Source organism: Polypterus senegalus, chromosome 17, assembly GCF_016835505.1.
Source record: "Polypterus senegalus isolate Bchr_013 chromosome 17, ASM1683550v1, whole genome shotgun sequence".
NCBI lineage: Eukaryota > Metazoa > Chordata > Cladistia > Polypteriformes > Polypteridae > Polypterus > Polypterus senegalus.
This window is the reverse complement of record NC_053170.1, coordinates 3,960,460-3,981,968: the sequence shown is the minus strand read 5'-3', so window position 1 is coordinate 3,981,968 and position 21,509 is coordinate 3,960,460. Positions and strand designations below refer to the sequence as shown.

Sequence of the window (21,509 nt, the reverse complement as noted above, 5' to 3'; positions counted from 1 at the left end):
ATAAGGATTCCTGGGGTCTTTTATAATTCTGATTGCATTCTAAGGCAGTGTGTGTGTTATATAGAATATGCCCTGAACAGAAGGGAGTTGTGTACCAGTAATACTCTGTGCCAACTTCACTGTAGTGCATTTCTATCCTGATATGGGCAAGTGCTTTACCTAGAAATTCTGTAGCCAGTGATGATGGTTTCCATTGTGCACCTATAAGCTGATATGCATAGATAGAGGCATCCACGCTGTGCCGAGGTGTCTGAGGAAGTAAAAGGCAAAAGTAAGGCCTAACCAGAATTTAGTCTGTAAGAAATGTGTACCCGGAGAACACCAAGGGCTGCTTGCCTTGAGTGGTCTGAAAAGCAGAGCATTTATATTAAAAGGTCCTAGAACTGACCCTGGGCATTTATGTCTGCATTCAAAATGCATACAAGGAATTCAAAAAAGAAAGACTTAAGCACTTTTAATGTCACATGTTACTGGTTCACTGTATGGCATAAAGAAGTCAGTCTTTTTCCCATCTTGTCATTTGTTTTCCTTTTTTCCAGGTGGAAGAACAGCCTTCATATGAAATCAATCTGTACATGTACATATACTTTGTCATCTTTATTATTTTTGGAGCTTTTTTCACCCTTAATCTTTTCATTGGTGTCATTATTGACAACTTCAATCAGCAAAAGAAAAAGATAAGTATATAATAAGAAACTTAATTGCCAGCAATGAAAAGAGAAACATTAAATAGCAAACACTAATAAATGCGACAGGTGCTTTGTACAAAAAAACTGAGCACCAGGACTGTGACTAAAAATTATACATAGCAATATTGTTTAATATCATCAAGGCCAATATTGATCTCCAGACTACTGGTCCAGTTTGCTTTTAAGGTTTCTTTTGTCACTATTGTGGTATACTTTTAAAGCTCTTTGGGAATGGTTGATGGTCCTTTTTATTGTAACGTTTAAGAAAATTTACTTAACATGACTGATGTAAAGTAAACACTAATTTAATAAAATTTATACCATGACAAACATGCAAAATGGTGCTAACGTTTTTAATCTACTGTTAGTACAAATTAAAGTACAATAAATTGTTCTGAGATTGTTCTGTAACTGCTTCTACCCCTTGGCGGTCTGGAAGCTGTACCTCTTCCCCTGGGTCTGCTCCTAGTATTTTATTATACACAGTACATCCATTACTACTGTTGTCTTTATTGTTAGTTGTTATCATTTAATTTATTTTTTACTATTATAATTTACTGTATATGTATGTATTTATTCACTTACAAGGGGGCAACCCCCCCTGGCACCTTCGGCTCCCCACCCCAGGTTATTATATTAACAAAATCTGTAAATGTACAAAAGAAAAATTATTATTTTTAGGGGGTTCACTTGCCAACCCCCCCGGCCTGCGCTATGCGCCAACCACTTCACATCTCTGCCACTTGCGTTGTGAAGCAGGGGGCTGAAAGCACCCCATGGAGACGCGGTCGCTCCTCCGAAACCCCCTCTTAAACGGTCATACAATGGGAAACAAATAGGTTTTTTTTTAAACTCCTCTTTGCTCAATCAGCTGCTGGCTTGCTGCTGCTGCCATGCCGCATGATCTGCATCTCTAGCGGCACTTCGCCTCTTTGTCTTTTATTTCCGGCCCCGGGTGTGGTTAAATCTCTTGGAACAAAGTCTGGTCTCGCAGGACGTGAGTTCTTGATATTTTTTAGTTTATGATTTAAAAATAAGAATCTGAAAATCTAACAACATCACAATAAAGTTTGATAAATTCTGAAAAGAATGATATCAAACATATATATGTAGGTTTTAAAATAAGCCCGATTTAAAGCATGACAAAAAAAGTGACATAAAATTGTTGCACTTTTAGGCTTAGGATTTTATATATATATAGAGTAGATCTATTAGTATAGATATTAGTATATACTTAGTATATAGTGGTATATACTTTAGTAGAATATACTACTGTATAACATAGTATATATTTTTTTGTTTTACTAATCTTGCTACTTCTCCTGTGTAATATTGTATATGTACTGTTTGTATATATGTTGATCCTGTTCAACATTATTTCATGCAACTGTATGCTTCAACACTGTGCGCAGATGGTATATCCAGTAAGGCACATGACTTGACTACTCACCATGAATGTTTAAATAAAGCTGAAAATTACATGTATTGATTTATTGATGGTTTGTAAAGTGCTTTGGCACTTTGACAGGTCCACAAATTGACCTGTGCTATATGAAGTGCATGAAGAGTGACGGACAGACCGGCTAATGCATTTAGTCAAGTATTGATTCATTCACTACATAGTTTATAAGAATTGCTTACTCAAAGAAAGGAACTATATGCAGTAATAATTACTCAACTGTAGTGGTCAAATAAATGTGTTTTGAGATGGTGCTCATCTTGAACAGCATTTTATTAAGTGAAACAAAGTTATATAATTTTCTTCAGAGGTAGAGTGTTTCGAAAGCACTGTTTTAAATGAAGCATTAATCAATTGATTGATTTTATTCACTGACGGACTGGTTCATTTTCATTCAAGTATTTTCAGAGGGTGCTAATTTTGAAAGGCACATTTTAAAGTTAATAATGGATTGATTTACTCTAAAGTGAAGCTCACTGTGGAAGACAATTTATTTGATAATTGATTTATTATATTATTCTTATAGTAGCAATGTAATTTACTTGGAGATGGTATTCACCTTAAAAGGCATTCATATAAAATAAACAATAATACAAGGAAAAGGAATAAATATGACTAACAAAATTATATAATGTGCAAGTAGTATGATGCATTATTGTAGTGATTATAGTATTAATTTTGTCGTGTCTAGAGTACATTGAAATTAATTACTTGCACATTAACATAAAATTAAGCAAGACAAATTGATTTGACTTATGGATTGATTATGAGGTTGTCTGAGTCATTTTCATTCTGAACAGCTCAGATTTAAACAGTGATTTGTCTTTGTTTACCATACATTGAGATGGTGTTCAACCATTAAAGGTGTAATACAATACAAAACTAAAAATAATGATTTAGCTAATACCATAAAGGCCTCTTGATATCAGTGTTAGGATTATTTCGGGACTTGTTTTTGGTCATTTACTTGTTGTGCAAGGAAATGTACTGAGCAGTTTAATGACATCTTTACATTTGATTTTTCATCAACAGTCAAACTGAAATTACACTGTAAGAATAAAATTAGAAATTATTATACTGTATATCTCTATTATATACAAAATCCTGAGACTAGACTTTTTTGAAGAGATTTTTTCAAGTCCCGGCGAGACTTTGGCCATGAGATTTTTTCAAGTCACGTCCTCCTCTCAAGCATATTCAACCACTCACATGGTACTCTCACCTCTCATTCATGTGAATGCTTTTGGCAGACACAGTTCCTGCTCTCTCAGCTCTTATAAATTTTAACGTTTTCCTCACTTTAAGTTCCCAATTAAATAAGATTTATTACGTCCAAATCTTATTGAAGAATTTCATCGCAGTTATCAACAAAAATATCCAGCACTGAGAAACAAAGTCAAATGAATTAACGCCAAAAATGTTGATCAGTTACATGACAGAGGGGTTAAATGCATACCAATAGACTATGCTGAAACAGTTGGTGGTGATTGTACGGAAGATAAAAACATCAACTTATAATATCCCATAGAATATCTACAACCATTAAAACCATTCCGGTCTTCCACTGCATGAATTACTGTAGAAGAAGGATGAATCCAAGAAAGGTAATGTGTAAATCTTCCACGGATAACATTAGACAACAAAGGATATGCCATTCATATTAAAACGTTAACAGCTTCCCATTCAAATAGATATTGCAAAGACAATTAACAAATCTCAGAGCCAAACATTCGAAAAAGTTGTTTTATTTAATTGAGAGAAAGAAATTAAAATAAATTACGGGCAGTTACAGTGGTGTGAAAAGCTATTTGCCCCCGTCCTGATTTCTTATTCTTTTGCATGTTTGTCACACAAAATGTTTCTGATCATCAAGCACATTTAACCATTAGTCAAATATAACACAAGTAAACACAAAATGCAGTTTTTAAATGATGGTTTTTATTATTTAGGGAGAAAAAAAAATCCAAACCTACATGGCCCTGTGTGAAAAAGTAATTGCCCTCTGAACCTAATAACTGGTTGGGCCACCCTTAGCAGCAATAACTGCAATCAAGCGTTTGCGATAACTTGCAATGAGTCTTTTAAGGCGCTCTGGAGGAATTTTGGCCCACTCATCTTTGCAGAATTGTTGTAATTCAGCTTTATTTGAGGGTTTTCTAGCATGAAGCGCCTTTTTAAGGTCATGCCATAGCAGCTCAATTGGATTCAGGTCAGGACTTTGACTAGGCCACTCCAAAGTCTTCATTTTGTTTTTCTTCAGCCATTCAGAGGTGGATTTGCTGGTGTGTTTTGGGTCATTGTCCTGTTGCAGCACCCAAGATCGCTTCAGCTTGAGTTGACGAACAGATGGCCAGACATTCTCCTTCAGGATTTTTTGGTAGACAGTAGAATTCATGGTTCCATCTATCACAGCAAGCCTTCCAGGTCCTGAAGCAGCAAAACAACCCCAGACCATCACACTACCACCACCATATTTTACTGTTGGTATGATGTTCTTTTTCTGAAATGCTGTGTTCCTTTTACGCCAGATTTAACAGGACATTTGCCTTCCAAAAGTTCAACTTTTGTCTCATCAGTCCACAAGGTATTTTCCCAAAAGTCTTGGCAATCATTGAGATGTTTCTTAGCAAAATTGAGACGAGCCCTAATGTTCTTTTTGCTTAACAGTGGTTTGCGTCTTGGAAATCTGCCATGCAGGCCGTTTTTGCCCAGTCTCTTTCTTATGGGGGAGTCGTGAACACTGACCTTAATTAAGGCAAGTGAGGCCTGCAGTTCTTTAGACGTTGTCCTGGGGTCTTTTGTGACCTCTCCGATGAGTCGTCTCTGCGCTCTTGGGGTAATTTTGGTCGGCCGGCCACTCCTGGGAAGGTTCACCACTGTTCCATGTTTTTGCCATTTGTGGATAATGGCTCTCACTGTGGTTCGCTGGAGTCCCAAAGCTTTAGAAATGGCTTTATAACCTTTACCAGACTGATAGATCTCAATTACTTCTGTTCTCATTTGTTCCTGAATTTCTTTGGATCTTGGCATGATGTCTACCTTTTGAGGTGCTTTTGGTCTACTTCTCTGTGTCAGGCAGCTCCTATTTAAGGGATTTCTTGATTGAAACAGGTGTGGCAGTAATCAGGCCTGGGGGTGGCTACGGAAATTGAACTCAGCTGTGATACACCACAGTTAGGTGATTTTTGAACAAGGGGGCAATTACTTTTTCATACAGGGCCATATAGTTTTGGATTTTTTTTCTCCCTAAATAATAAAAACATCATTTAAAAACTGCATTTTGTGTTTACTTGTGTTATATTTGACTAATGGTTAAATGTGTTTGATGATCAGAAACATTTTGTGTGACAAACATGCAAAAGAATAAGAAATCAGGAAGGGGGCAAATAGTTTTTCACACCACTTTATTACTCACAGGTTAAATTTGTCATAATAAACAAAGTAGATTTGTTGTACTGTGCATATGAAGACTTCTTATATTTACTATAAAAATAACATTTCTTATTTTTGTATTGTACTTTGGAGGTAAGGATATCTTCATGACTGAAGAACAGAAAAAATACTATAACGCTATGAAGAAGCTTGGTTCCAAGAAACCACAGAAGCCTATCCCAAGGCCACAGGTATGCCATTTTACATGGAAAAAAAATCAAATCAATAAATAGAGCTGTATTTCTCTAAGATCTGTTAATGTTAAGCAAGTAGTACACATTCCAGTTGCCATTAATGTGGTCAACAAACTTTTTATGCTCAACAACCATGCCCAACCATCATTGAAGAGCCTGTTTGGTCATAAAATTAGTTGCCTATCAGCAGAAACCCCAAATTATTAGAGTTTATTTAATATTAACATTGTTTAGTTTTTTATTCATAAGATGGTGGGGTCTGTACTGCAATGAATTTCATACTGTCACTGCCCTCAGTGTGAATAGGTAAGAGGCCATAAAAAGGTAAAAAGTACATTGAAAGTATCATCAGACTTCGTATTTTAGATAGTAATCTCATGTAGGTAGCTTGTAATGTTTACAAAGGCTGCCAGTGGAATGCAGCAAACCACCTCCATCTTCTTTCTGTTTCTTTACAGAATAAAATCCAAGGAGCTGTGTATGATTTTGTCAATAAGCAAGCTTTTGATATTTTTATTATGGTCCTCATTTGCCTCAACATGGTGACAATGATGGTGGAGACAGATGACCAGAGCGCAGAGAAAGAATTAATTCTTTTCTATATCAACTTGGTCTTCATCGTGATTTTCACTGGAGAGTGTATCCTTAAACTTTTTGCTCTCAGACACTATTTCTTTACCATTGGATGGAACATTTTTGATTTTGTTGTGGTCATCCTTTCTATTCTTGGTATGTATTATATCTTCTTTCAGCTCAATAATAATCAATAGCTATTCTGTTTTTCTTGAATGACAGGTTGGGTCAAAAAGTTATAGTTCTGTAATGCTGAATATATGTTGACTGGTGTAAGTATTTTTTGATTTTATATCCCCTGGAGAAAAATCAGGAAGTGGACGGCTCCGTTTCTATTGCCTTGAACAGAGAGAGCGAAAGAGATCAGTACCTTGATCAACAATAGCCAGTTTAACTTGGTGACTGATTGATTTTTAGCAAAAAGAAAAATGGCCTAAACACCCTTGCTAATTAATTTTGCTAATTAAAAAAACCTTTTTATAAGCTGAAAATGACAGGGCTGATAGTGTACCATCACATGTGAATATTCAAGCAACTTTCAAGGACTACCCTGTGTAAATGGAGTAGATAAGTCAGATTCAGGAGTATTAGGTAAAGTGTGTCCTGTATCATAGGCTTCCAGAGAAAATTTTATTGGGAGGAGCAAAATTTTCTGTTAACCACAAAATTAAGAGACTTTGTTACAGACTGACAGTATAGCTATCCATTGCGAGTTGAAAATCCATGAATACGTTTATTGTACTGAATAAGATGCAAAACATTGCGAGAAACATGAGACACAATATGATTTGCTTGTACAGTGATAATTCTGTAAGGCTAGTTACTGAGACAAAGATGTGTGGTGTCCCCCACCAAAATGCATAGTTCAGCAGTTCTTAAGTGAATTTTAACTTTTTACAGAATTTTACTTATTATGATAAACCAGTTGTGTAAGCCCATGCTGTAAAAAGCCTGGTCTCCTAGAAACTATTGAAATCGTCAAAAAACAACAAATTGAAATGCAGAGTCAGTGGTTTCATTTTGAAGACGTGCTCGCCCCCTGTGTCTGTCATTGGCTAAGCAAATTTCTCTCTCGTTTGTCTTTCCTCAGCGGTTTCACTTTGGTGATAGAGTTGCTTTCTTTCAGCTTCATGTTATAGCCTCGTACTTCTTTCTTCTTCAGACTTTTTAACTTGGTGCTGCCTTGCTGGCTTTTTCAGCTTCATGCTGTAGCCTTGCACTTCCGGGCTGGACAGACAGACGCACACACTTCCATGCATAGACATTTATATATAAGATGTGTGTGAGTATATTTAAGGTAGTAAACTACAAAAGTGATTAGTATTACAGATAGAAAAGAGGGTTCTCCCTGCATGGAGTTTGCATGTTCTCCCCTGCGCTGCGTGGGTTTCCTCCCACAGTCCAAAGACATGCAGGTTAGGTGGATTGGCGATCCTAAATTGTCCCTAGTGTTTGCTTGGTGTGTGTGTGTGTGTGCGCGTGCACCCTGCAGTGGGCTGGCACCCTGCCCAGGGTTTGTTTCCTGCCTTGCGTCCTGTGTTGGCTGGGACTGGCTCCAGCGGACCCCGATGACCCTGTAGTTAGGATATAGCGGGTTGGAAAATGGATTGGATACAAAAGAAATTCAACAAAACTCAAAGCTCTAAACTAAATGCTCACAACACAGTCCAGTTTCACAAATGCCGATGATGGTGTTGTAGTTACGAAATCCCTTGTGAACAGCCTCCTGAAAGATATGTAAAGTTAAACACTTTGAGGGCGTCAGCAGTTCAAATGGAGGTGGACAGCTCATTCCACCAGCCAGGAGTTACACATGATTACACATGAGATTTAATATCATGCCGAGGTGGCATCACTAGATGCTGTTCAATAGCAGATTTGAGTGGGCAAGAAGGAACATAGGACCTCACAGGTGTCTTCATATGCAGTATATATATATACAATATATATATAAAATATATTGTGGACCCAGCCCGGACACAGACAGGTGGACATGTTGTTTTCCACCACCACACATTTATTTACAACCATATTTACAACAAGATCAAGTGCAACACAAACCCCCAAATGTCCCCAAAGTCCTGGCCAACACACAATGCCTTTCTTTGGGCCGTCTCCACTCTCTCTCTGCCTCGTCCTTCTTCCACCCGACTCCAGCCCTGAATAAAGTGAGACGGCCCCTTTTATATGCTCCCGGATGAACTCCAGGTGGTTCCCGGCATTCCCCTCTGGACACGCCACAGTGTGGCGGAAATGCCGGCTGTTCTCCGGAAGCTCTCCGGGTGTCCCTCTACTTCTTCCCCCAGCACTTCCTCGTGTGGCGGAAGTGCTGAGGTCCAGGGTCCCCAAGGTATTGGGGCGCCCCCTGGCGGTGACCACGGGTCCCTACAGGGTTGGGCTTCCAAGCCCTCTACCCGTGGCCCCCAAAGCAACCAGGATGTCGGCCCACGCCCCACGTGATCCCAGATGGGTGCATGCCCACTTCCGGTCCTTCAAGCGTCCCGCCGGTCGCCCTGGCATCCTCAACAACAATATATATATATATATATATATATATATATATATATATATATATATATATATATATATATATATATATATATATATATATATATATATATATATATATATATATATATATATATATATATATATATATATATATACACCTGGTAATTTTGTTTATTTTAAAAATAAACAGCCTGTGCATCCTCCACAATATATATATATGGGTATGTATGTATGTATGTATGTATGTATGTACAGTATATGTATATGTATATATACTGCTCAAAAAAATTAAAGGAACACTTTTTAATCAGAGTATAGCATCAAGTCAATGAAACTTCTGGGATATTGATTTGGTCAGTTAAGTAGCAGAGGGGGTTGTTAATCAGTTTCAGCTGCTTTGCTGTTAATGAAATTAACAACAGGTGCACTAGAGGGGCAACAATGAGATGACCCCCAAAACAGGAATGGTTGAACAGGTGGAGGCCACTGACATTTTTCCCTCCTCATCTTTTCTGACTGTTTCTTCACTAGTTTTGCATTTCGCTATGGTCAGTGTCACTACTGGTAGCATGAGGCGAAACCTGGACCCTACAGAGGTTGCACAGGAAATCCAACTTCTCCAGGATGGCACATCAATGTGTGTCATTGCCAGAAGGTTTGCAGTGTCTCCCAGCACTGTCTCAAGGGCATGGAGGAGATTCCAGGAGACAGGCAGTTAGTCTAGGAGAGCTGGACAGGACCATAGAAGGTCCTTAACCCATCAGCAGGACTGGTATCTGCTCCTTTGGACAAGGACAAACAGGATGAGCATTTCCAGAGCTCTACAAAATGACCTCCAGCAGGCCACTGGTGTGAATGTCTCTGACCAAACAATCAGAAACAGACTTCTTGAGGGTGGTCTGAGGGCCCAACATCCTCTAGTGGGCCCTGTGCTCACAACCCAGCGCAGTGGAGCTCGATCGGCATTTACCATAGAATACCAGAATTGTCAGGTCCACCAATGGCACCCTGTGTTTTCACAGATGAGAGCAGGTTCACCCTGAGCACATGTGACAGACGTTGAAGGGTCTGCAGAAGCCATGGAGAATGTTATGCTGTCTGTAACATCATTCGGCATGACCAGTTTGGTGGTGGGTCAGTGATGGTCTGGGGAGGCATATCCATGGAGGGACGCACAGACTTCTACAAGCTAGACAAAGACACCTTGACTGCCATTAGGTATCAGGATGAAATCCTTGGACCCATTGTCAGACCCTACGCTGGTGCAGTAGGTCCTGGTTTCCTCCTAATGCACGACAATGCCCGGCCTCATGTGGCAAGAGTATGCAGGCAGTACCTGGAGGATGAAGGAATTGAAACAATTGAATGGCCTTCACGATCCCCTGACTTAAACCCAATAGAACATCTGTGGGACATTATGTTTCGGTCCATTAGGCGCTGCCAGGTTGCTCCTCAGACTGTACAACAGCTCAGGGATGCCCTCATACAGATCTGGGAGGAAATGCCACAAGACACCATCCGTCGTCTCATTAGGAGCATGCCCGACGTTGTCAAGCATGCATACAAGCTCGTGGGGCCACACAAGATACTGAAAAGCATTTTGAGTAGCAGAAATTAAGTTTTTGAAAAATGGACTAGCCTGCCACATCTTCATTTCACTCTGATTTTAGGGTGTCTACACAATTGAGCCCTCTGTAGGCAGAAAACTTTTATTTCCATTAAAAGACTTGGCATCCTTTTGTTCCTAAGACATTGCCCTGTCGTTATTTGTATAGATATCCAACTTCATATTGAGATCTGATGTATCTAATGTGTTTCTTTAAAGTGTTCCTTTAATTTTTGTGAGCAGTGTATATATGTATGTGTGTATATATATATATATATATATTAATTATATATAGCTTCAGACTCCCTAACTACGGGCATCAAGGATTTGAACCTAATATGTAATTCTGCAGGGAGCCAACATAGTGATCTGAAGAGAGGAATGACGTGCCCAGCTCAGCTGGTTAAACAACAAAAATTAGGATTGCTGCTCCACCAATATGACCACAATTGGCCAAATTTAGTCAGAGTTAAGTAATGTTGGGAACTCAATGATATGCCACTGCAGTGTAAGCTATAGCTTCCAGTGAACATAAGGTGTTGTGATTCTCTGCTTAGATGACCACTTCCCATTACTGATTCTATTTAGAAAAATTTATGTTTGAAACTAAGCTGAAAAATCATTAGGGAGCCGTGTAATCCATCACCTTCTGCAATTCATAGCTTTATAATTTGACTGATAATTTTAGAGACAGTGTCATTCAGTAAGTGACATGATCTCTGACTCGATGTCTTGTAGTGTTGGGTGACACCAGCCTAACAGATTTGACTTGTGACCTGACATTTGCACAATAGACATATGCGCGCCAACAAAATAGCGCTGATTAAAACGCACCGACAAAATCGCGAAAGTTTCATTAAATATGAATTACTAGTTTAAAGCATATATAATAATGTTTATTTTAGAAGTCAATATTATGAGACGCGGCATGCCATCAGCACGGCACGCAGATAGTCCTTAAGATCACACCCTGCATATGTAGGAAGAATTGCAGCAACGGTGTCCCACTCTCTTGGCCTCTCTCGCGATTTTGTTGGCGCGCATTTGTCGAAAACCAGTCAGCGGGTTTGTTGGTGCTCATTTGTCCGTCGTGGGTTTGTTGGCGCTCATGTCTATCGTGCTTTTGACGGTGAACCGATTTGACTAATAACAGCCATCATGCAAGTGCAGAATAGCAGGAAACATGAAAATGTAAAATATTTCATAGTTTCACTATGGTAATTGCAGTCCAGGGAATATATGCCTGGAGGAATTAAATATAATGTAGCAAGTAAGAGATAATGTGCTGTTGAGACAAGTTGTGTCATTGTCAGAAAAATCAACAGACCTGTTCAGGGTGGTCATTCATTTTCTTCCTTCGGTGTCACTTGTGTACTTCTGAAATGCTGTCTTTATTTTTTGGGTAGAAGGGGTTTGGGGGAGGAGCCCCATACCATGCCCCCCCTCACGCCCCCAAAAAAGCACCCTTTGCCCTGGTTAAAAACTCACTATTTCTGTCTCACATATTCAGATATGTGTTATATAATCCCAAGAGACCTGGATGCAGGGAGAGTAGTGATGTACCAGACGTGTTTGCCATGAAATTCAGTTATGATTGTGAAATAAGAGCGAGAAATAAAGGCAGTCTGGCATAATGGTTAGGCATTTGACTCCAAACTCTAAGGCTACGTGTTCAAATCTGGCTACTGACACTGTGTGACCAAAAGCAAGTCACTTCACCAGTATGTGCTGAAATTGTCAAAACAAAAGAAATGTAACAAATTGAACCTTGATGTTGCAAGACGCTTTGAACAAAGGAGTCATACAAAATAAGTAAATAATCATATAAAATACTGTTCCCAATGGCACTGATGTTTGATCTTTTTTTCTTCTTTTATTGCAGGCATAATGTTAGCAGACATCATTGAAAAGTATTTTGTCTCACCTACTCTTTTCCGAGTTATAAGACTGGCCAGAATTGGCCGCGTTCTCAGGCTTATTAAAGGTGCAAAGGGAATCCGGACCCTTCTTTTTGCACTGATGATGTCCCTTCCTGCTTTGTTCAACATCGGTTTGCTGCTTTTCCTCGTGATGTTTATTTACTCCATCTTTGGAATGTCAAACTTTGCTTATGTGAAAAAAGAGTCAGGCATTGATGACATATTTAACTTTGAGACCTTTGGGAATAGCATCATTTGCTTGTTTCAGATCACCACTTCAGCTGGTTGGGATGGTCTCCTTAACCCTATATTGAACAGTGGCCCACCAGACTGTGATCCAACTTTTGAAAATCCTGGTTCAGAAGTTAAGGGCAACTGTGGCAATCCTGCTGTGGGCATAGTTTTCTTCTGCAGCTACATCATTATCTCTTTCCTAATTGTAGTCAACATGTACATTGCCATCATCCTGGAAAACTTCAATGTTGCCACAGAAGAAAGTGGTGAGCCACTATGTGAAGATGACTTTGAAATGTTCTATGAAACATGGGAGAAATTTGATCCTGATGCTTCTCAGTTTATAGAATACTGTCGGCTCTCTGATTTCTGTAATACTCTTCAAGACCCTCTTAAGATACCAAAACCTAACAAAATCAAACTCATAACTTTGGACCTCCCAATGGTTGTAGGTGACAAAATTCACTGCCTTGATATCCTCTTTGCTCTTACTAAAGAAGTGCTGGGAGACTCTGGGGAAATGGATACCCTGAAAGCAACCATGGAAGAAAAGTTCATGGCTGCCAATCCTTCCAAAGTTTCCTATGAACCCATCACCACAACCCTGAAGAGGAAACAGGAGGAGGTGGCTGCTTCAGTCATCCAGCGAGCTTACAGGAGGCACCTGCTTAAGCGATCAGTGAAGCAGGCTTCATACATGTTCCGGCATATTGGAAATGGGGAAAACAAAACAGTAGAAGAAGCTCCAGAAAAAGAGGGCTTGATTGCTGAGAAGATGGAGGAGCACTATGGAAAAGAGGATCACAGGAGGAAAGAAGAGAGTGAGACTAAGGAGTCTTCTAAATCGGAAAACACCTTAGATGTTCCTCACATGCCTGATGTTGTTGTTCCACTCTCTGAACCACGCACAGCTGCTTTACCCTCCATCATCAAAAGAAATATACGGGAATCTGTCGTATAATGGTTGGACATATTTCGACTTGTCCTCAACCCATGAAAACTGTTTATTCCTCAACTGGATAGGTCTAATACAGCTTTGGACCTGGCAAAGACAAAAACACAAATGTCTAAATGTATTGGAGCGCACCTTAACAGGAGTCTACAGTAGGTGCACTGTGGGTCATGTACCAATTCTGAGTGCAAGCGAGAACCAAAAATGAAATCCTTAATATCATGTTAGTCTGTAACAGAAGCAAATCCTTTCCTGAATGGCAACTTCTACTTAGTTTGTATTATATATAAAAAGAAAATGTGTGCTCATCAATAGACACAACATTTGCACACCCTGTAGTAGGCAGAGCAGTTTCATTATTATACAGAGGCGCACTGGACAGGGGGGCAAACACATAAAATGAACACAATGGAGAATACATAAGAGTGCAGAGTTCAGAAGAATAACTGCCTTTAGTTCGTTATGCAGCCTATGCATGTTCCACAGCAGCATCAGGTTTAAAGTTTCTCTGTATGGTACATGCTGTATGCACACACATTTGTAAACATTTCAGTTTGGGTAATTATCATGATTTTCAATAGACTTTAGACAACCATTTTAAACTATGCACCTTGGTGAAGAAATATAAACAAACTGATTCAAAGTTCAATTTCATACTTTGTTTGTTTTTTTTTTTTTTGAGTTTTCAAAGTAAAAGTAAGCTGTCGCATCTCTAAAATGCTCATGTTTGCAAAGCTCTGATGTAGTTTGACTCTGATCTTAAACTGAGTTTGCTTTTTCCTGTTGCTTGAAAGTTTATGAGGTTATTGGGGATAATGGATTCATAACCAGCTCTATTTTCCGTTAGAACTCAATAGAACAATAACAGATAAAGATTCAAAAATGATATGTTCAGTTCTGGTTTCTCCTTGTATTGCCAGTAGTTGTCATTTACTCCCAGCAGGCACCCTTGACCCCAAACTCAAATCAAGAAGAGTCAAAAATGAACGATTTAATATATTGTAAATATTGATAGGCTTATAGGGTTATTATTGTCATGTGTACATAGTACAGAGTAATTCTAACTTGCATGTGTTAATCAACATGCAACACGTTGCCAGTCTCTGACACCATCATTAGTGATTAAAAGTTACCTAACCTTTAAACTTTGGTCTTCTTTACGTGAAAAATCTCAGAGTTTGGATAAGTACTAAAATTTGGTATCGATACCAGCTTTTGGATCTCAGTACCAGTACCAACACCTATTTGCTCCAAAGCAAAAAACAGATAAAACCCAAGTGCTCGGTATATAAAAATGTACCCCATGTATGTAATACGTATAACTCTGGAATATATTTACATTTAATCTAAATATTAAATACAAAAGAGACTGCAGACATGGTAATAAATTAAGACATTACAATATACAGGTTTGGCCCCCCTTCCCAGTTCACCCACGCCACCTGTCCATTCCCTTGTTCTACTTACATGTAATAGTGACACATAGAAGAACTCTGACTTTAAAAAAAATAGAAAATACAGATCTTAGGCTTCCAGAGTCGCTAATTGTTTCTAGAGTCCCAGTTGTCTCATTTCTTATTTGGTACTGAAGCATTGAGTTTTACCAAATTCATTCTTTAATTTTACAGGTAGACATAGCAGGGCAAATCATGATATGGGTGTGTATTATACATATGTATATAAATGTATGTACACTGTAGGAATATTTAGAGAGAGAGCTGTGTAAAGCGAAAATGTAGACAAATGTGAAAGACACTGTATCCAATAGGTAGTTAGATGCTGCCTTGCTATCATTATTTTAACGCTAATTTTTGTAATTGTACACAGTACAACTTAATTGTTGCCAACGTCCTCATTACGGGTTTTTATTCACACTTTGTGCCTTAAGAATGACTGTGTTTTTGATTCATTTTCATTATTGAAGAACTTAATTCCAGTTCACCAGAATATTAGAAAGCATTAAAAACAGTAAAAATAAGATTGCTCTAATAGGAAATGCAATAGATAAAAATATGTTGCTGAAAACGCACTCAGTTTTTTCATTGACTCAGACTTGTCCGACTGTTTTATTTTGCAAACGTTGTTTGAAATGAACTGCATTTGATAAAGCACTTCTATGGGCTGAACGCCTTCCCAGGGCACTTTATGCACACTTCATTACACTTGTCCATCTCTCAGCTCATGCGATGAGCCCCCTGTGGAGCCTGATCCCTCCGTACACTGGGTGGTCTGGAGCACTAGACGTTCCTGGCTGCCAGTTACTAAAAGACACACTGGAAAAAAAAATAGAATGAAATTAGAAGTAAATGTAAGCTACTGAAGTAGGTTTGAAATGTAACCTAAATGCACAAGTTTTGGACATATTTACTTATTAATGTAACACAATTTTCTCATCTCAGTGAGTGAATTATGTCATTGTGTTACAAAAATACTGACTGTGGTATTCTCGTTAGTAAAATTACAGGCACGTTGAGTGACAGACATCACAGGCAACCAGACAGAGGTGATGAGGTAAAGATGTTTATTTAGCTGCTTTTTAAATTCCAGCGTACATTTGTTTTTCAGCATTTTGTAACGCCAAAACTAAACATTTGAGAAGATACTGGTGTACAATAAAACTAGAGATTTTTATACCATTGAATGCTGTTGCATTCTGGAGTTTTAAATAATTTTGGGCTGATGTATGCATTATGAAAAAATGGTCTCATAAAAATTCTGACTTGTGTGAGTTGAGACTTTAATAATTTCAGGTTATTTTTTATGGAGGACAGGCATCTTAACAAGAATTTCAGATGACAGTTTATTTTCATACAACCAGCAGCATTTCTGTTCACCTTTTCCCTGCCCTTAAAGAAAAGAGAGAGTCACTAAAAACCACAAACCATTCAGACGATGGTTAGAGCAAATAGCCACTTTAACCCATTTCCAAAATGGCATCTCACCCAAAGAAGCAGTCAGCCACACTTCATTGTATGGAGCTAAGCTGTCCAGCGTCCTTCTTCTCCAACTCCAGACTCTATCAAGTGTATGTGGAGCACCAGTAGTCTGCACTATTTCTCATATGAAAGGCCACTTGAGACGCACCTAGAACTGCCTAATGGTTCTGCCAAGTGCCAACTTAAGCTATTGACCATTCTATGGAAAAAAAGATCACACAAGTATCTGAGGTTATGGTGTTGTAACCGATCTACACACTGATCTTAAAATTAAATCATCTCCTGATGACTGTCAGTCTGGGGACAGGTTCCTTTGGACGCATCAGTTATCCTGTAACTGCGAATATGGCTAAAATCTGTGAAGGTCCTTTCTCATATACTGTAGCCAAAGTCTTAAAGATGATTTTAATAATAAAAACCTTCAGGAAAATAGGTTTTACAATCAGGATATCTGCATGGAGCTTGTAAGCTATAAAATTGTGAATTAATGCACATAGAGAGCTGCAAAAGCAGACCGATTGGTCCAAAGTGGGCTGCCAGTGCATTCAGAGGCTCAAAGTCTCAAAAAAAAAACACACATTATTTGGGGCTGTTCTTAGAGGACACGTTTAATTGTGTGCATCTTGGCCATCTTGTTTGTACTTACATGTGCGAAGCGCTTTTTAATTATTGATATTTATGCGTATGTTGTTTTTAAAAAGTTGTTTTTATTTAATTTTTTTTTGGTCTTGCAAATATATTGTTTCATTGCTGAACTGTATAGCATTATATAGGATAACCTTTTTCATTTCACTATTCATTTAAATTAAATATCATTTCTAGTATCTTATCAATGAATATGGTAGAGCTCAAAGTTACTCATTTAAACAAGTTGTACATACGCTCATATTTTTCCTTCAGTTGACCGTATAATAACCCGTCTCAACTGTCTTTACAACTATTTGCAGGCTGTTATGAGTTTTTTATTATTATTATTATTTTCCAAATGAAAATTTGGAATAATAATGTTTTCTCTCTTATTTTCTAGTCATAGGAAGTTGAATTCTATAGCTGTATTTTACTGAGCAGCAATGCTTCTTTATGGTGCCTGGATCTAAAATTTCAATGTTTACATTTTTAAATATGTGGAATATAACTATAACTGCTCTATATGCAAAATATCGTTGATGCTTGTACATAACTTTTGCAAAGAGCTAGACTTGCTTTATGAATCATATTCCTTTGTACAATCCAAAAATAAACTCTTATTTTAAAGCTTTATGTTTTTATGTCTCTTCAGCAGTGCCCCTCATCATCTCATGGTTTCTGTGCTGCTATTTGAACTTCACGATGTATTTGTCAGATTTGATTTTGTTTTTTTTAATTTGCTTTATAACTTTCCATCCAACCAACCAACCAACCAGTGTCTAACCCGCTATATCCTAACTACAGGGTCACGGGGGTCTGCTGGAGCCAATCCCAGCCAACACAGGGCGCAAGGCAGGAAACAAACCCCGGGTAAGGTGCCAACCCAATTCAGGGTGGCATTACAACTTTGTTTTTCAAAATTTATAGAGTCACCAACATTCACTTAGCTGTGGATGTGTTAGATTAACAAGCCCAATCTTTTGACCTCACTGACTCCCAAGTTGCAGTTCTTTATAGAGTTTGCTTTTACCACAGGTTACCCAAAAAGAACAGCTCAAAAAGCAGAAGAGTCTTTTGTACATTTTTATTGAAAATGCAAATCCAAACAACTCACAAATCCAAATATTCAGTTATATTCAGGACGTTGGTTACAGAGATGCAAGGTTTTTGTTGTTATTATTAGATGAATGATGTATGGCATGAATTGTGATGATTTATATGCATGTGTGTGGTTTCTTTTAACAAAACAGAAAGGAAAAACAACTAACTACAATAATAATGCAAATAAGAATACCAAGGTACTCATATAAGACAATAATTTGGAGATTGACTGTAATGTGCCCTGCGCTGGGCTGGCACCCTGCCCGGGGTTTGTTCCCGCCTTGCGCCCTGTGCTGGTTGGGATTGGCTCCAGCAGACCCCAGTGACCCTGTGTTAAGATATAGCGGGTTGGACAATGACTGACTGACTGTAATGAACACTTATATAACTGACAACAAAGAGTTTACTTAAATATATCATTATGAAGATGGTGCTGTTTCTAAACAAGCCTAAAAGCATTGAAGTGGTTTACACAAACCCTAAGAAATGTGCGATTCATACACTGTAATAGTGAAGAGTTAAGTAACAACTTGTGTTAAACTACAACTATCTGAAACAATACCTAATGAAATAATATCAAACTGGTTAACAGTATATAGGCATTAGTTTTAAACCTCTGTGAAGTTTTATTATTTGTCCATACTGACAGCAATAATGTTTATGGCCTGTTCTTGTACATGAAGAAAGCGATACGAAGCGTGTTGCAGATGAGAAATTCTTAGAAAGGTCTACAAGAATGTTTAATGATAAACAACAGATTGACTTTCACCCGAGTGGCTCCACCACGTGTCTGCCATTTTCTACAGAGCTGGCTGATGCAACTTTTCTGGGGCAGATCTCGACTCCAGAAAAAAGCAAAAAGAAAAATTGGACCAATCACTTCAGGATTACAGAAAACTGTATGCATCTGAAAAAGATAACGGAATTGCGGCGGACCCCTCCCATGGTCTGTCTGACTCATTAACATCTGGAAGAAAGTTCTGTAGCATGCAAAACAGGTCTGGCAGCATCTGCAACAGCTCCTACCTCTTGGGGGTCCTGACTCTGAACTCTGTGCTGGCTGACCCACGTCTTCAGATCTGCCCCCAATAGCTTATTTATATGCAACATACACTTATTACTAATTTTGTTTTTGTATTAGCAGCTGCTTTTCTATTATTATTTATTCATCTATCTCCTAGCCAAGATAACTGTCAAAGACCGATAACAGAATCAGTTTTGAAATACTTAATATCTTGCCCTATATGTACCTTTCCTAGGTATCCTCGTGTGTCTGAAACTCTCTTGACTGGCAGTCCCTCTTGTCATAAAGCCTGCTTCACAGACTGTCATTTTACGGAGCCTCACTCTCCGCTTTTACAGTGGGATGCAAAAGTTTGGGCCACCTTGTTAATAGTCATTATTTTCCTGTATAAATCATTGGTTGTTACGATAAAAAATGTCAATTAAATATATCATATAGGAGACACACACAGTGATATTTGAGAAGTGAAATGAAGTTTATTGGATTTACAGAAAGTGTGCAACAATTGTTCAAACAAAATCAGGCAGGTGCATAAATTTGGGCACTGTTGTCATTTTATTGATTCCAAAACTTTTAGAACTAATTATTGGAACTCCAATTGGCTTGGTAAGCTCAGTGACCCCTGACCTACATACACAAGTGAATCCGAGTATTTAAGGGGGTCCATTGTAAGTTTCTCTGAAGAGTAGCAACATGGGGGTCACAAAACAACTCTCAAATGACCTGAAGACAAAGATTGTTCACCATCATGGTTTAGGGGAAGGATACAGAAAGCTGTCCCAGAGATTCCACAGCTAGGAACATATTGAGGAAATGGAAGACCACAGGCTCAGTTCAAGTTAAGGCTCGAAGTGGCAGACCAAGGAAGATTTCGGATAGACAGAAGCGACGAATGGTGAGAGCAGTCAGAGTCAACCCACAGACCAGCACCAAAGACCTACAACATCATCTTGCAGCAGATGGAGTCACTGTGCATCGTTCAACCATTGGGTGCACTTTACACAAGGAGATGCTGTATGCGAGAGTGATGAAGAGAAAGCACAAACAGAGCCGCTTGAGGTCTGCTCAAGCACATTTGGACAAGCCAGCTTCATTTTGGAATAAGGTGCTGTGGACTGATGAAACTAAAATGGAGTTATTTAGGCATAACAAGGGGCTTTATGCATGGAGGAAAAAGAACACAGCATTCCAAGAAAAACACCTGCTACCTACAGTCAAATATGGTGGTGGTTCCATCATGCTGTGGGGCTGTGTGGCCAGTGCAGGGACTGGGAATCTTGTCAAAGTTGAGGGACGCATGGATTCCACTCAGTATCAGCAGATTCTGGAGACCAATGTCCAGGAATCAGTGACAAAGCTGAAGCTGCGCCGGGCTGGATCTTTCAACAAGACAACGACCGAAACACTGCTCAAAATCCACTAAGGCATTCATGCAGAGGAACAAGTACAACGTTCTGGAATGGCCATCTCAGTCCCCAGACCTGAATAGAATTGAAAATCTGTGGTGTGAGTTAAAGAGAGCTGTCCATGCTCGGAAGCCATCAAACCTGAATGAACTAGAGATGTTTTGTAAAGAGGAATGGTCCAAAATACCTTCAACCACAATCCAGACTCTCATTGGAACCTACAGGAAGCGTTTAGAGGCTGTAATTTCTGCAAAAGGCGGATCTACTAAATATTGATTTCATTTCTTTTTGTGGTGCCCAAATTTATGCACCTGCCTGATTTTGTTTGAACAATTATTGCACACGTTCTGTAAATCCAATAAACTTCATTTCACTTCTCAAATATCACTGTGTGTGTCTCCTATATGATAGATTTAACTGACATTTTTTATCGTAACAACCAACTATTTATACAGGAAAATAATGACTATTAACAAGATTGCCCAAACTTTTGCTTCCCACTGTATACTTCTGGACTCTGAAAGCGACCCTTAATTGTGAATCCTATGCGATTACTTCTTCTCTTTTGTGTTTTACATTTGCACTTCCTCTTTCAATCACATCACCAATGCTAAACTGCCCAATCAGATTGTTCAGAAGGACAGGACACACACACACACACAACACAAACCTTAGCATTTCATTAGTATAGTATAGTTTAGTATATTTCTTTACCTGTCTTCCACTTTTCTTATGTTATGTTGCAGTACCTGTTCTCCCTGAGGAGGAATGGACTTCCTTGCAGGTATGTTGTTCGGGGCATCAAACTGTGTGTAGAAATAATTTAGAATATCTGCAAGGGAGGCA

At 38.6% G+C, this 21,509-nt stretch overlaps 1 protein-coding gene across 1 annotated transcript in view; it reads left to right on the top strand.

Moving 5' to 3' along the window:
• scn4ab (sodium channel, voltage-gated, type IV, alpha, b) overlaps positions 1 to 17,080 on the top strand; it is a 100,354-nt gene extending 83,274 nt beyond the window's left edge. The window contains exons 23-26 of the mRNA XM_039739452.1: positions 540 to 677; positions 5,667 to 5,771; positions 6,233 to 6,503; positions 12,347 to 17,080. Coding sequence (XP_039595386.1) covers positions 540 to 677; positions 5,667 to 5,771; positions 6,233 to 6,503; positions 12,347 to 13,578 — 1,746 coding nt within the window. The 3' untranslated portion in view covers positions 13,579 to 17,080. The remainder of the gene's footprint in view (positions 1 to 539; positions 678 to 5,666; positions 5,772 to 6,232; positions 6,504 to 12,346) is intronic.
• The last annotated feature ends 4,429 nt before the right edge of the window (positions 17,081 to 21,509 follow it).